General features: G+C 26.1%; 4 protein-coding genes across 10 annotated transcripts in view; 3 read left to right on the top strand and 1 right to left on the bottom strand.

Annotated features, from left to right (window-relative positions):
* The window catches only part of LOC124952957 (E3 ubiquitin-protein ligase RBBP6), a 14,622-nt gene extending 8,792 nt beyond the window's left edge, over positions 1-5,830 (top strand). For 2 of the 3 annotated variants that reach the window (XM_047503668.1, XM_047503660.1), the window contains exons 14-16: positions 2,123-2,371; positions 2,476-2,703; positions 2,807-5,830. In XM_047503668.1, coding sequence (XP_047359624.1) covers positions 2,123-2,371; positions 2,476-2,703; positions 2,807-5,234 — 2,905 coding nt within the window. In that variant the 3' untranslated portion in view covers positions 5,235-5,830. The remainder of the gene's footprint in view (positions 1-2,122; positions 2,372-2,475; positions 2,704-2,806) is intronic. The other variant, XM_047503678.1, reaches the window with a different exon arrangement.
* A 102-nt stretch (positions 5,831-5,932) lies between these two features.
* LOC124953044 (centrosomal protein 20-like) lies at positions 5,933-7,446 on the bottom strand. Of its 3 annotated transcripts, XM_047503885.1 has the most exons (4): positions 7,340-7,446; positions 6,953-7,202; positions 6,595-6,804; positions 5,937-6,512 (listed from the first exon to the last, which is right to left on the bottom strand). In XM_047503885.1, the coding sequence occupies exons 2-4, from the start codon at positions 6,978-6,980 to the stop codon at positions 6,376-6,378; spliced, it is 375 nt and encodes a 124-aa protein (XP_047359841.1). In that variant the 5' UTR covers positions 6,981-7,202; positions 7,340-7,446; the 3' UTR covers positions 5,937-6,375. The 3 variants fall into 3 exon arrangements, with proteins under 3 accessions (XP_047359850.1, XP_047359841.1, XP_047359832.1); XM_047503894.1 differs by lacking the exon at positions 7,340-7,446 and having other exon boundaries at positions 5,933-6,512; positions 6,595-6,820; positions 6,953-7,319; XM_047503876.1 differs by lacking the exon at positions 7,340-7,446 and having other exon boundaries at positions 6,953-7,315.
* LOC124952998 (popeye domain-containing protein 3-like) lies at positions 7,298-14,755 on the top strand. Of its 2 annotated transcripts, XR_007102080.1 has the most exons (10): positions 7,308-7,578; positions 8,349-8,528; positions 8,670-8,930; positions 9,224-9,591; positions 10,607-10,764; positions 10,906-11,008; positions 11,099-11,239; positions 11,394-11,559; positions 12,294-12,573; positions 12,956-14,755. XR_007102080.1 is itself a non-coding variant. In XM_047503764.1 (9 exons), exons 3-9 carry the CDS (start codon positions 8,708-8,710, stop codon positions 13,021-13,023), a joined length of 1,227 nt encoding a protein of 408 aa, XP_047359720.1. In that variant the 5' UTR covers positions 7,298-7,578; positions 8,349-8,528; positions 8,670-8,707; the 3' UTR covers positions 13,024-14,755. The 2 variants fall into 2 exon arrangements, 1 of the variants encoding a protein (XP_047359720.1); XM_047503764.1 differs by lacking the exon at positions 12,294-12,573 and having other exon boundaries at positions 7,298-7,578.
* Positions 14,756-14,977: 222 nt separating this feature from the next.
* LOC124953043 lies at positions 14,978-16,407 on the top strand. 2 transcript variants are annotated; one of them, XM_047503851.1, is made up of 4 exons: positions 14,978-15,477; positions 15,595-15,773; positions 15,842-16,043; positions 16,110-16,407. In XM_047503851.1, the coding sequence occupies exons 1-4, from the start codon at positions 15,400-15,402 to the stop codon at positions 16,185-16,187; spliced, it is 537 nt and encodes a 178-aa protein (XP_047359807.1). In that variant the 5' UTR covers positions 14,978-15,399; the 3' UTR covers positions 16,188-16,407. The 2 variants fall into 2 exon arrangements, with proteins under 2 accessions (XP_047359807.1, XP_047359818.1); XM_047503862.1 differs by having other exon boundaries at positions 14,981-15,477; positions 16,130-16,407.
* The last annotated feature ends 73 nt before the right edge of the window (positions 16,408-16,480 follow it).

The following is a 16,480-nucleotide window of genomic DNA, read 5'->3' as shown; positions in this document are numbered from 1 at the left end:
AATAATCATTGAATGATATAAATTATTATATTTTGAGTGGAATTAGAACTCAAATTTGAAATCATGATACATTAGATTATGCTACCATTTTTTTACACTGTTGCTATTTTATGCATTTATTAATTACTTAATTTTATGTTATTACATATTTCTCTTTATAAAACTTTAAAAGTAAAAATAATTAGTAAATGTTTAGAATGAAAATAATTCAATATTTTAATTACATTTGAGAAATACTATAATATAAAATTTACTAGTTATATATTAGAGATTTATTTTAATATGTTTAACAATTCGTTCCTTAAATTTGTTTCATTAACTTTGTAAATTGGAGAATATATAATTGGGTAACATTAATAATAGTATGTGTAAGTGGCATATGTAATAGAAATATTTTAAAATATAATAGTCTTTCCGATTATATATTCTACAAGAAATTTAGAAGTTTTGGAAACAAATTATTTAAGTATATATTTTGTATATAAGTTGTATATTAATTTTATTTTAAATATTTAATATAATTAATTTTATATTATGAAAGAATCGGCTTTTTACAAATTTATAAGAAATATGAAATAAGTAAATATCTAATCTTCTTTGTATAAATATGGCCATTGTGATGTTGAATCTCAATTATATCTATATTATTATTATCTATAATATATATATATATATATATATATATATATATATATATATATATATATATATATCAATTTATATATCTATATTTAAGGATCATATTTAATGTATGTGTTATTTTAAGATACTGTATCAAATCCTTTTGTATGATTTCATTTTGATACACATTTTTAAAAAAATTGATTATTATGTACAACAAACAACAGTTTGTTATGTTTCTCTTCATAACTAATTTTTGTGTAATTTTATTGAACATTTATGTGTTCTATTTTATTATATTAAATTTATAAAATATTATTTTATATATAACACAAACTATTATTTTCCATGAAGCTACATATGTCACCATTACTTTATTCATTGTCATTTCATTGCATGTACATAACGTGTTATTATACATATATTAAAATTACGTTATATAAAATAAGAATATATAAAATCAAAAAGTGAAAGAAGAAGAAAGAAGTAAGGAAAAAATTTGATCAACATGGACCATCTTGGAGATTGCAGAAGCTACCCAGCTGATTGACACGTCTACATGGTTTCTGAATCAGGTGAATTCAGGGCCAAATCAACATTTGTAACAAAATAAAAGAAACATCTGTATTTTTGTTAAATTGCAGTGCTTGAAGCAAGAGGTATTACTGAGCATGTTAAAAATGTTTGTGAAACACGAATTACCAACATGATAGAAATTACAATCTGGCTGACTTTTATATAACTTTTGAATAAGTACATAATTATATTTTGGTGAGTAAACTTATTTTAAAGAGAAATATTAGCAAATACTGCATATCTAATATAATACTTATGTATTTCCCTTGCTGCACTTAACATGTACAAAAAGTTATAAATGTTGGTTTAATCATTTCATGTATTTTTATGATACTTTATTCTATTATTTACAAAATTTGAGTAACATATTATTCTGAGTTGTTATACTTTGTAGAATATTTTGACTTTGAAAAACAAGTTTTCAAATGTGGATGAAATGGTTTTGTAATTTTATTTTAAATATTTGATTTATTGTCAATTATAACACAACACATTTCATCAGTTATCCAAAGTTTTGTATTATTAAAAATTTAATAAAGTACCTAGCAAAATGGAGCAGAATATGAAAAATAATAATAATTAAACAGAAATAACTTACATATATTATTCTTATTGCTGTTTATTCTATTTACTGTTAAAAGTAAGTTTATGATTTTGATAACTCTCTATATGAGATGAAAACTTATTTACATTTGACATGATAGAAAATACATTGTGATTATTTTTACCCAGGTTAACATGATAACTCCCTTCTAAATTTATATATGACTTTTAAAACAAAAGGTATTAGTAAATGTGCGAAAATATTAAGGGTATATAAAATTTGTATACTAATTTTTTTACTTTGACATATAAAGAATGTTATTGTATTTCTTTTTATTATGTAACAGATGCATGATCAACTTTTTTTACTTTTTGTCAACAGATATTCTGGATCTTCACAACGTTTTGGTAGTCCACTTCGAGATCCACCTCATAAACGATTTGATGATGTTGCACCTCCAGGAACTGAAGGTTATTATGATCTTTCTCCTCCAGGTGTTGAACATTTGGATAGACCTTTACGAGAAGATCGCGAAAGGACACGTGTATTAAGAGATCAAGAAGACCGTGAACATCCATTGAAGGATCATGATACTGAGGATCGTGATAGATTGACCTTTAGAGATGACAGGTAAGATACTTTAAATACAAAAACATAGTTACAAAAATGAAAATAAAAAATAGAGGAAAGATTTAATGTTAATTATATATATATATATATAATTCTTTATACAGAGTTCGTGAACGCGATGATCGTGTAAGAGAAGATAGAGATAGAAGAATTGTAAATAGAGATCGAGAAGATCGTGATAGACCAGCATTATCAAGAGATCATGATGACAGAATTCGAGAAAAAGATGATCGAGATAGACGTGAAAAAGAAAAAGATCGCGATGACAGACATCCGCGTGATCGTCGCGATGAAGATAGACATATAGAAAAGAAAGACTATGATAAAGATCGGTATGTTTTTTATGTTGCTATCTTATTCTTTCTAAAGATAAATTTGAAAAAACTGATAATTGTATAATTAATAATATTTAATTTAAATAAGACTTGTATATAGTTACAGAGATGAAAGAGATCGTCATAGAGTGGAAGACAAAAACCGTATAAGAGATAAAGATAGACGTGATCGAGATTATGATCCTGAAAAGGACCGGGATCGTCATGACAGATATGAAAGACGTTCCATAGAAAGGAAAAAGAACAGGAAAAGTCCAACTCCATATTCACAAAAGTGTAAAAGCGAAGCGAAGGATATCTCTCCTGAACGATTGAGAAAGAAAGAGAAGGAACATGAAGAGAAAATAGAAGATAAGAAGAAAGAGAAAAAGATAAAAGAAAAGAAAAAGAAGAAAGATAGTGATGAGAAAGAAAAAAAGAAGAAAAAGAAGAAAGAGAAAAAATCGGGACAAAAGGAGGTAATGAAAGAGGAGCCAATTAAGATGACCGAAAGTGAGGGTACATTAACAGAAAATAAAACAGAAGTTACTTCACCTATCAAAATTGAAACTGTGAAACCAAATAATGAAGATGATAATATAGATAATAGAATGGAGTGCATACCTAATGAAACTATAGTTTCTGCAAAAGAAGAATTTGAAGATAAATCTTTAGCCATGAATCCTGAACCACCTGAATATAATGAGCCTAGCCCAGAAAGATTGGAACATACAGAATTTGGTACAAATCCACCCAATCCTAATTTTAAACCCATACCAGAATTAAAATCAGAAATAAAACCAATAGATAGTCTTTACAGTGGTTTAGATGATACGGAAATAAATACAGTAATTACAGAAAAATATTCCTTACTGTCAGAAAATGAAGTAGAGGATAAAGAAACTACATGTGAGGAAAAATCACCAAAGAAAGATGAATTTTTAGCTCCTGTACCAGAACTTTCTAAATGGGAAAGAGATGATACAATAGAAAAATCTGATGATATATGTGAATCTCCTACAGACAAAATGCAAATAGACGAACCAAAATCAATGAAAGTAGTTACTTCTGAAGTTTTAAAAAGAGCTGAGAATGCCATATTTCAAAAAGCTATTAATGCGATAAGACCAATAGAAATAAAAAAGATTAGTGAGAGTAGGAAGATATTATATCAAAATCCAGAACCAAAGGTACTTGAAGCAGAACCAACTAGAGAACAACGGAAAAGTGTGAATGTAACTATTAACGTTGGTAGAAATGAAAGAAATGTAGAAATTACAGAACCTTTGAAGAAAGCGAAGATAGATCGAACAAAATTTAAACCAGTTCCAGAAACTTATTCTCCAACGCGCTTGTCCGCTAAGGAGAGACTTGGGGACAAAGTCGAAGATAACAAAGAGAGAAAAATTAGTCCAATTAAAGGCTTTTTAGATAGAAGGGAAACGAAAAGTGAAAATCAATCTAGAAGTCGATCTCCAAAAAGTACAAGAGATAAGAGAATATCACCACTTATGGAGAGAAGAGTCGATTCTTCGTTAGGTATATCAAGTACCGATCGCAAAGTATTTCTAGAAGAAAGGAAACGGGATAAAGACAGAGGTGAACGTTCAAGGGATAGAAATGATTTCAGACATGAGAGGCATGAATTAAGAGATACGAGGATAGAATCAAGACAAGATTTCCGATCAAATAGAGGCGAAACAAAAGGAGAACGATCAGATAAAGATAGAGAAAAAGATCGAGAACGAGAAAGGAGGGGTAGGACACCTCCATGTGTATTTAAAAGAAACGAAGTACCTAAAGTAGGTCTTGGTAAACCTAAAGAAGATGAAGATGATAGAAGAAGAGATAAAAAAGCAAGAGAAGACAAAAAAAGAAAGAAGGAACATCGTAGTAGAAGTAAATCTAAAGAGCATAAGAAACGTAAAGAAAAGAAACATAAAAAGGATAAAGAAAAAAGTCAAGAAAAGAAACAAAAACACAAAGAAAATGTAATTTTGAAGGAAAAGACTGAGACAAATGAAAGCAAAATTAATTATGATAATCCAGAACCTCCGCTTGTAGAAACATTAAAGAAACAAAGAAAAAATCCTAGACTTGTATCTGATCGTAAACGTAGCATACTCGATGAATCTAATTTTGAACCTGATTACTCTGCATCTGATTCTGAATCTGAACCTGAAGATGGTAAAATTATCAATTTACCTAATAAAAAATTAAAACTTGAAGAATCAGAATTAGAAAAGAATATAGACATAAAATCCTTGAAAAAAAGGTCTAAATCTACTAGCAGTGAAGATACATCCAGTAGTTCTGAAAGCACAAGTTCCGATTCTGATAGTTCCGATGAATCACATAAAAAGAAGAAAAAGAAACATAAGAAACATAAAAAAAAGAAATCTACTAAAAAAGACAGTAGCTCAGAATCTGATAGTTACACTGATTCATCCGAAACAAGCAGTGATGAAGAGAAACATAGGAAAAAATCAAAAAAATCAAAAAGCAAGAGTAAGCAATCCAAGAAGAAGAAAAAATCGAAACATAAATGACATCATTAGGTAATTTTGAAACTTCTAATGAAATATTGGTAAACATTTCTTTTTGGTAAATATCTTTTAAAATTAAAACAAGCATTAATGATTGCATAAATTATTGACGAAAGTGAAAAATGTGCATTGTTCTTTGCATATCCATGAATTGTAATAGTTAACTGCTTCTTGCTGTATACATAATGTTAATACAAAGTTCAAAAATAATTTGGACTTTAAAATTAATATGAACTATAAAAATTATCAATTAATTATTTATTAATGAACAAATTTTATGATCATAACGAATTTATGAACATATACAGAATAAATAGAATATTATGTTTACAAGGAAAGCATTTCTTCTATCTGGTAATATTGTATGGCCTTTAAGTAATTATATTCTGATTTCAATTTTAAAACTATAAGTATCATCATTTATAAGAAAAGATGTACATTATAGCTGTCAGTAGGTCATAATATTCTTAAGATTTCCAATAATGGTATTGCTAAAGAACACCTATCTTTAGGATTTCTGCTATCTTAATGTCATATTGTACTTTCATAATGTAATATCTCATATATATATATACCATATATATATATATATATATGTATATATATATATATATATATATATATATATATATATATACATATATATATATATAAGATGTCAGGAAATAAAAAAGAAAAATTCTTTTAAAATCTTTTTAAATTTATTTATACATTAAAACCTAGTTTTTCATGTATACTTTAATCTAATTCTAATGTAAAAAATCTACAACTTATGTACTCATTAGAATATTACATTAATACAATTACAAATAGAAAATTAATCAGTACAACAAAATACAATTTAAAAAGTAAATAAATACAATTTATGAAGTAAGCATAATGTTGCAGTTTTTATAAATACGAAAAATAACTAAAATTATATAAGTATTTCGACCTTTATCAATATTATTTATTTCGATTAATACAATATTCAATGTATCATTTTGAATCTAAATTTTAAATGTATACAAAATGAATGGCATTATCATAATTTATATCATAAATTATTGACAGATATTAATATCTGATTCATATAGAAGTTGCAATACAAGAATATATATACTTATTAAGTAAACTTTATTGATACATATATATATTGTTGTTTTTATGTATTTTTCATATGCTTTAATGAATCTATTATGCCACAAAGCAAGGGCAATTTTTTACTTGTATCAGTTTCTTTTATTCCCAAAACTTGTGCTAGTAATGTTCGATCATAAGGATGTTTTGAAAGATCGCATTCTACAATGAGGATATTAATTTTGATTAAATATTATATTTCTTAAAATATGAATTAAATGATACAATTTAACATTTTTTCTACCTGCAACAAACACAGTTGAACTGTACTTAAATCCCATCCAATTTAAATATTCGCGAACAAGCTCATTGAAGATAATAATATCAGATGATTGTTTGGAATTTTGTATTTTACTTTCCGAATTAGAACTATTTAATAATTTGAAAACTTCAGTTCGCATTTCAGCTCTTATACGACCAAGCTCTCCACCAGCTTCCAAAGATTCTCTTACCGCTATAGAAAAATGACGCTAAACGTAATGATTATGTTTTATATATTATAATTTACATAAAGAGACTTTACATATAATTTACATAAGAGATATGTATTTCTAAAATTATATACATAGTGCTACAAAGTATTTTTAATTTTTAATACATACCATTTACCAAATCTTTTTCCGTTGTCATTTTATTAGTACAGTTATATCAATACATATATACTAATATTTGTATACACATATATACGTATATAAATGGAATTTAAAGTTTTATAAATATTTCTTCAAAATATTATTTAAAACAACCTCCAAATTCTGTCAGTGATACCAAACATCTTAGATACATTCGCTTATTGCAATTGTATTGTGCTGGCACCTTGCGAATATTCAAGAAAAAAAAATTATAATAAACCTGAAAATTTAATAGAAAGATAATATAAAAATACGCCAATCAACAATTTTTGTTTATCTATAAGCAATTTCATAGAAATGCCATCGAATACTAGTGAATGTTTTTATTGTTTATAGGTGGTACATTTCGGAACGTACCTCATTAGTGTAGCGTGGCCTATTTAATCCCCTCTTGCCTCTTACGCTTTGCCGTCGCCTTTACTTGTCACTGCTACAGCAACGTCTTTCTGCTAGTTTGACGTTTATTGGATAAGTGAATTTGTTTCGTGTACCGAGTTCAAATAATTCTAAAAATCATAAGAAAATACTCGAAATTTCTATTTATTTCTTTATCTGTATGCCTTGCGTAAGCCCGCATCATTTTAAATCTTCCATGAGTAAGTTATTTATTGATTTCAATATGATACTTTATAAATGCGTCAATATTCTCAATCTCGTAAACATACATTGTCAAAAAAAGATATTTCAAATATTAGATTTTGTATCTTAATAAAAAATTGGACAATAAAAAATGATCAACGCATTTTATTTACTATTAAATTCAAGTTTACTTTTACGTTTCTAAAAATGGTCTATATTTTGTGTACTTTTCAACAATATTAATAATAACAAGTTATTCAATTTTGATTATTATATAAATAATCTTTGAATTACTTCTATCTTTAATACATTCTGTAAAATACAAATATTTAATAATTAAAATAAAAATAAGTTACTAAATTTTGTTTGGAGCATATAGATTTTTTTATACACTCATTCATGTGTATGTTAAATAAAGCTTCTGACTAAAATGTTTAGACTAGAATGTATAACAAAATAATATCTTAATAATAGATATTGTAAAAATTAAATAAAATTATATTAAAAAAAATTTAATCTAACCTCTATATTTTATTAAATATTATCAGTTAATTTGTTCTAGAAAATTTTAATAATTTATAAGTAATGAGCTGTACTTTTTCCGAAATTAATTATAATTTTTAAAAGTAATGATTTAAAATAATATGATATATTACAGTATAATAAGTTTAATATGAAGTTGGAAGTTAATATTTAAAAAATTAATATTTACTGTATGTATTAATAATAATCTATAATTCTTTATGTAAGATAATTATTATAAATATATTATTGGTCTATATTACAGATGTTGACGTTGTCTTCCCACAGCTGTTTGTAATGCAAATATCCTTCCTTGACCTGAAGCCTACAAGATGGTTTTCATCTTCAAGTTCTAATTTTAGCTGAGAGTAATGTAGATATATAAACAAAAATTACATATTCACAAATGGCACAGAGAATTCATTATTACATCGTTTATAAATAAGTATGAAATATAATTTCTAGTTGTTAATTAATAACTACATAGTTAATTGTACTATCTAAATTATAATATGTTAGAAGTTGTTTCAAATATTGGTTTTGCTACACTATGACCAAAAAAATTGATAACATTATTTTTATACAGACTGAAACGAAATTGGATAATTTGGTGGTAATGCGGGGATGTGGATCTGTTTTGATTTAATAGGAAGCCGAGAAGGCTTGGGTGCTTCCATTTCATTCCTTATACTTCTATATTCGATTTCTAACAGTGTTGATGCTAGTTTAACAAATGCTGATACATTCAATATACCTCATAATACTGTCACATCAGATATATCATCACCAACTGTTACGCATCATGAGAATGACGAATGTAGGAATGTGACCACTGATGATAGAGAAAGTACGTATATCTCTTCATTTGTGTATATCTCAACTTTGTACAGTTTTGCTTTGCTTTTATGATACATACACATAGATACAAGTATCAATGTACATACATAAATTTTATGACAATGTAGTTTGACGTAGAATAGATAATTCTAGTTTTTTCTTTTGTAATGTTCAAGTATTTTTAAGGACACTTTATCTTGTTAAAGACACTTTTTATATATCTTCATCATATTTAACTCCTTAAATTTCACAAATATTATTCACTACTTTCTTGGGACAGTTTCTTTCATTAATATTTCATAGGTTCTGGACTGTCAGTGGTCAGCCATGGAACTGGCCATCCTCATTCGCCAACAGTGCCTCCAACCTTTCTCCACGGAGTTCTTACCTGCCAACCGTATCAAGGAATTTATGTGAACCATGTCTATTTTCAATTAGCAAATGTCTTCTTCCTATTGTCACACCTTGCACCAAGTGGCATACATGGTGTCCTCTATTTAAGGTGCACTCTGCTCGTGGGCTGTGCCTTTCTTGCTTTGTGGGGCTGGACAATAGCTTGTTGGCTGGACGTCGTGCTCTGGAATGCTCTCTTTGTTGTCATCAACTTCGTCCATGTATGCACGCTTCTTTACAAGCTCAGGCCTATCAAGTTTTCAAGGGAAGTTGAAGAGGTAAGTAAAAGATAAAAGAGAAGCTATAATGACTTAGGACAATGTTACAATATTTTATTTTGCATATTTTATATTTATGCAATGTCCTAAGACAGATCTGGGCATAGAACACAATATTGTTTAGGTGGAAAAAACAAGTATTTGGTTTTCATTGAACTCCCATGTTCAGGCTTGTTTTAAAAGTGTATAAATTGACAATTGATTACTAGAAATTGATAAAGTAATTCATTAAGGTTTAAAAAATGTTACATTCTGTATATAAGATGCTTCATATTACTTTATACAATTGTATGATAACGTTTTTATAATATTTCTTTTATTTAACAAATATATATGTAGTTATTTTAACATACACCAGAAATATATATTTATATCATATAAAACAAAAAGTAGATTGATATGTACTGTATTGCATAGCTTAAAATATGTTTGAAAATGATGTATAGTTATGCTTTGCATAACAATAGATTTATTAGTGATTAGACTTTTGTTAAGGAATGCATAGTTGTAGATTGTAATGTGGAAATTTTTTTCAAATATGCATTTGGAAATTCCAACTGATCAGAACTTTTTTGGATATATTTTCTAATTTGTGAAGTCACTAGTCCTATTCAGTTTCACTAGAATCTATCATTTATTATATGATAACAATCTTAATCTAATTGAACTAAGTTTTGAAAACAGTTGGAAGAATTAAATATCAATTAATATCTATAAGAGACATAGCTTGTAATCATAGCTATTATTATTATTGTAGCTACTGTTTTTTTAATATGGTATATAAAGCATGCTATAAATATTTCTTTCAAAACTATGTAAACATTTTGTAACTTAGTCTTATAATGATTTCAGGAGTACATGGCAATTTTTAATAAATTTTATGTAAATAAGTCTCAGTTAAGTTATAGTGTATATTACAAATATATTAGTAATATTTTAAGACTACAGCAATGTTACATTAGAATTTAAATCTATAAATAGAAAAAATCTCTTATACTTAGTTTTTGATATACAGGTATATATTGCCGTATTCCAGCCATTGAGAGTATCACGTCATCAGTTTAAAAAAGTTTTAAATTGTATGAAGATCATCAGACAATTAAAATATCAAGAAGTTTACGCTCAAGAGAAAGTAACAAAAGTTGACTCTTTATCATTGGTATTATCAGGAAAGTAAGTATTTAATTATTCATCTTCAAGAGATGAACAGACAATAATGAAGTTTGTGCAAATAACATTGAATTTGTTATAATTAATGAGTAAAGACCATATAATTATGAGTAAAGTCCATGAATTTTCTCTATTTTACTTTAGATTAGTTGTATCACAGAATGGAAGAGCATTGCATATTGTCTTCCCTCATCAGTTCCTGGATTCTCCAGAATGGTTTGGTGTCTCTACAGATGAATATTTCCAGGTATTTTTATTTTATTTTGTGGATAATGTATGTAATATACTTATATATTATCTATAAATGTATATATTAAAGATCCGTTTTATTCTACAGGTATCTATAACAGCTATGGAAGAATCAAGGATATTATTATGGCACAGAGATAAGTTAAAATTAAGCATTATTAGTGATCAATTCCTGCAGGCAGTTTTTGATCATATCCTTGGGAGAGATGTAGTTAAAAAGTTGATGCAGGTAATTCTTTGATCATTTTTTATTATTAATAAGACACACATAAATTGTTATATTTACACACATAAATAAGTTATATTTTCAAGAAGGGAGAAAATAGATGCATCTTTATCTTTATTAAAGATGTAACAATAACTACGTTATATTTATAATATAGGTTAGTGAAACAATGGCTGCTAGCAGTCATCAACAACAAAATGGACAAGTTATTGGTCTTGGCAGCATAGGGACGTTAGAAAATGATCCAGATACTAAGCTATTCGTCGTTAAAAAAACAGGTGATAGTCAGGGGATTACTGCTCTTATCAGTCGTCAACTTCAAGGTAAAAATTATCAAATTACATATAAGCATGTTTATATGTTTATGTGTTAAAAAAACAGTTTATGATTAATTGAGACTCAATAGATTAAGAAAAAATATTATTATTTTTGGTTAAATGAAATATTATTTCCATACAACTCAATATTTAAAGTGATGTTAAAAGAGAATAAATTTCAAAATAAAAATAACAGCAACCTCTATGACAAAAAATTATTATTAGTTATTTTAACTAACTTTTTTATAAGATTAATGTCAATTTTCATTAAGCATATTAATATTTAGTAGTATATATCATAATAAATGTTTAATATAATTAATTTTTTAGAATATATTTTAAATTTCATTTTATTAAAACTATGTTACATATTTGATTTGATATGACTTCTATATGGCAGCATGTCAATATGCATGTTAATATGTTTTCCTTCATAATTTATGATTATGGTTGATGTTTTTTGGACATCTGATATAAAGTTTCAATTCCTAAATGTTTTACTACAAATATTTTTTATAAATACTTTATTCTGATTGCTTTTATATTTTATAAAAAAATTTTTATCTTTTTTAACTTAAATAATTGATAAATTGGCATTAAATACTCTATATAATAAAGGGAACACTATAGAATTCGTTTCAATGATAAACTAATAATTAGTGAGAATATTTATTACCTGCAACTGTAATTTTGTACTCAAGTTTTTAATTTTACCTCAATTTTGATTTTGCTTTGGATAGAAGAGAGAATGCCGCTGCTGTACATGAGCCAAGAAGTACTACACAATGCCTTACATCATACCTCAAATCATCTGTGCGTGCCTTATACACGTCCTTTAAATCCTGTGCAATGCAACATTCAGTCTTCCTTATAATGCTTTTGCAACAAATTGTGCCTCTATTTAGCACGTTTGTATGCATTGCATATATTATGTTTTTGAAAAAAGCATACACATCTCACATCTTACAGAATTTTACAGAAAAACTTCATTTATTCTTTTCTCCTGAATATTGTATGCAGGTAGGTTCCTCTTAAGTGTCTCTCCTATTGTTTTTACTCAGCAATATTACTGTTATTGATTTAAAATTGTATGCATGTGTGTGGATTGTTATCAGTGTTTGATAAAGCTTTTGAAATATGCAATAACAATGTAGGCTTCATTTTGGTTACTGCGAATACTTTGAAATTATATTTATATTTTTAATTATTAAAATGATTAAAGTAGTGCCAGAAAAAAACAATTATTTACTATAGGTTATATTAATCTAATAAATGACTTTTATTTATCGTTTACATAACTATTTAGAATAAATTAAAAATTTGTATGTATGATATGTATTTAGTCCAATGAAGTTTTTAATCTTTATTACATAAAGATTTTAACGTTATTATAAACTTACAGCAGCAGGTGATCCAAATGCTTGGAGATTGGGAAGAATCGAAGAGACTGATCATGAAACACCTGTTTAATGATTGTTAAATTGATGTCATCCTCGACAGTCAATATGATATAATATTGGTCTTTTTATGTAATGCAGTTATGATGAGATAATATTCATCATAATCTTCATAGCATAATGTGCTGTGCGTGGAACAATTGAACATTCTCTTGCCAATCTTTAATTTTTTTCTCAATTAATCAAATTTATTAAGGGATAATGAAAAAGTAATTGTTTACAGCATAATAATTCTACTATAGTTTGTAATAAGATATACAAATAACATTACTTTATGCTTCCACTGTATTATAAGATACTATCAAATTTTTGTTGTATCTTATTTTGTTGATCAACAATCATAATTTATTTATATATTTTTATTTAATTATATTACATTCAATAAGTAATTAATACGATTTTATAAACATAATAGAATGAGCGTTGTTCGATCGCAACGGCGTAACTTCTATAATATGAGATATTAAATTACAGTCTAACTGATAGAAGATAGAAAGGCCTATGAAGAGGATTGCTTTCTATACCCAAAAATAGTGCCTTTTTACTTCCACTTTAATTTTTAATTTCGGAATGAAAAGTATATACAGTACAATTGTATAAAATCGTTATATATTTATTCAATATTTTTTAAATAGAAATTTTTCAATATTACTATATATCATGTATGAGAAAAATAAGGTCACAATCTTGTTGAAGAATACATTCGTGATTGGAGAGATAAATGAAGTTACGCCATGAATGCGTACGAATATTACGAAGTGCAACATAGCAAATGTTTAAACCTTTATACTGACATATTACTGGTAGAGGCATATTACCAGTAACTTGTAATGTTAATAATGTGAAACTATCAGAGATATTATAATAGTATTAAAATCATGTTGATCAAATTTTCTGTATCTATTATCATTATAAAAGACTTATCCATTTCATTTTGTGGTCTTAATCTGTCATTAAAATGAGTTATTATGGATGGAATAATAATAACAACTGTACAGAAGAAGAGAGATAAATGTTTTACTATTTACCAATGTATGTCAAATAAGAAAGTCTCAAATAACTGCTTTGACAAACAAGCCACAATTAAAAAATAATTTTAACGAAAAATAAAACTGCAGCATTTTTCCTGGAGTTTAAAGTGGAAATCTCAGGTTTCGATGTTGAAACGATTTCAGCAATGAAAAAAAAATTATATCAGAGACAGTATCATCTAGTCTTTATAAATCTGCATTGACAGTTTCAAATGTCGTTGATATCGAAATCATGCACAGCTAAGATTGTAATACATACTTTAAGAAGACTTTTTATATATAAAAATATAGTTCTGAACTCATTCTATTCCAGATATTGCCAGTTTAATCATTGCATAAAAATGACATCGTTTTCTCGTACACATAAAGTATATGTGCATAATTCGTTTAACAAAGCGAATGAATTTATTCTGCAAAAAATTTTCCTTTCAACAGTATATGTCATTGATGAAAGGACCATTCAAATTTAATGTACTTTGTATATAATTTATATATAAAAAAGCATCTATACATATGTCAATATATTACAGTTATATGTTACATATCTTTGTTGTTTATTGTTTTCCATTGTTATTATAATTTTGCATATGTACTTATTTTCATTTTGTAGTTAGGTAATAAATATGTGAATATTAAAATGGAAAAGAAACGTATCATATTGAATACAATACTGATTGATTAAATAATGACATGAATAAAGTTAGTTTTAGAAAACATTGATTTGTTATTTTCCACTCCAATATACTTCATTTAATATACTTATTTGGCAGAAAATATTTTATTTTTAAAATTTAGACATGTTTTATTGTTTTAAGCCTTATATCTATAATATTGAATATCTGATAATCTTTATGTTATACATTTTGATGAATAATTATTTACTATTTTATCTACTATAGATAAATATCATATTTATCTATATCTATATAGAATTAAGAAGTATCACAGTTCTAAGAATTTATCATCACGCGATAGTAGACAATTAAATCTTACTGCTTGGTTGTTGATTCTGTGTATTATAACGTGTAATGTACAAACGCGTGAAAATGACCTATGAGATTAAAAATAATTCGAAGTTATTATGAATAAAGTTAAAATAATGCGATTAAGAAATAAAAATGGAATTTCCTTATAATTTTCATCCGATATAAACTTCTAGGTTATGTACTCTTCATTTATCTAATGATAATTAAGGATATTGAATGCTTAATGTTAAATAGATAATTATTATCAGTACCTTTTGAATTGATACAAATTATTCGAGTAAACAATGGGAGTCGGATAACTCTTAATAATATTACTTTAATGAAATATTTTCATGTAACATAAATAGTTTGATTTTATGTAAATAAGTAATAATGTCAATAATAGATTCACATCGATTAACTAAACCAGAATTTTTATCAGAACATGAACTCTGTCAAATATTAAAAAATGTGAGTATCACATCAATGTTAACTCAACTTTGAAATATATATTTTATAAAAATATATGTATTTTTCTATATTATATGATATCTCTAATATATAATATACTTTATCTTGTTTATATAGAGATGTATTGAAATAACAAATTTTGAAACATTATCTAAAACTGAATTGATAGAGTTATACAAACGAGTTGCCATGCCATTACCCCAAAGACAACCTGGAGATATAAATTGTAAAGAAGCAAATAGAAATAATTTGAATCAGAAGCCTGTGTCAGAAACAGATCAAAATATAACAGTACAGTAAGTATAATTTACATATTTGTAGAGGATTTAATATTTTAATAATAATTTGTAAATTTATTTTTTAGTGTTTCTGATAAACATGACAATACAAATACTACTAACTTACGTGAAAAGAAAAGAAGAGTATCTCAGGGAAATTTAGTAGAATCCAAGTCATTCATGCATGAAACTAAATCAGTATTGAAAAAAGTTCGTCTAACTTCTATATCAAAAGTAGAAACTGATTGTAATGGAATTAATAAACATGAAAGTAATGAAGAAAATGAAGTATGTTTTGATGCATTTATATACATATATTTATACTAATAACATTTTTTTATTTTGTTATTAAAGTTATTACGTTTGTGTTATAGGATTCAACTTTACCACCTACAAAGAAAAGGCAAAAAATTACATGGCCCTAATTTCTAATCAATAAGTGACATACGAACTTTCTTGTTTTAATTTAAAAAACTTGAAATTCTTTTATATTATTGTATATTTTATTTTTATTACAAAGAATTCTGAACGGTGTTTGCGGTGTTTTGACAGCTAATATATTTATAAGAATATATCTTAGTGTTTTTCATTGATACAGAATGCTTTTTTCTTATAGGTTTATTATGTAGAAATAAATCTTTCAATTCATTGATTAAAGTATGTAAGAGTAAAATATAAAAATTAAAGTATGTATAAAATAAAATAAATTACACTAAAAATTAAAT

This window comes from Vespa velutina, chromosome 1 (genome assembly GCF_912470025.1).
Source record: "Vespa velutina chromosome 1, iVesVel2.1, whole genome shotgun sequence".
In the NCBI taxonomy this organism is placed as follows: domain Eukaryota; kingdom Metazoa; phylum Arthropoda; class Insecta; order Hymenoptera; family Vespidae; genus Vespa; species Vespa velutina.
Note: the sequence above shows the minus strand (reverse complement) of the source record. Positions and strands in the feature narration are given on the sequence as shown.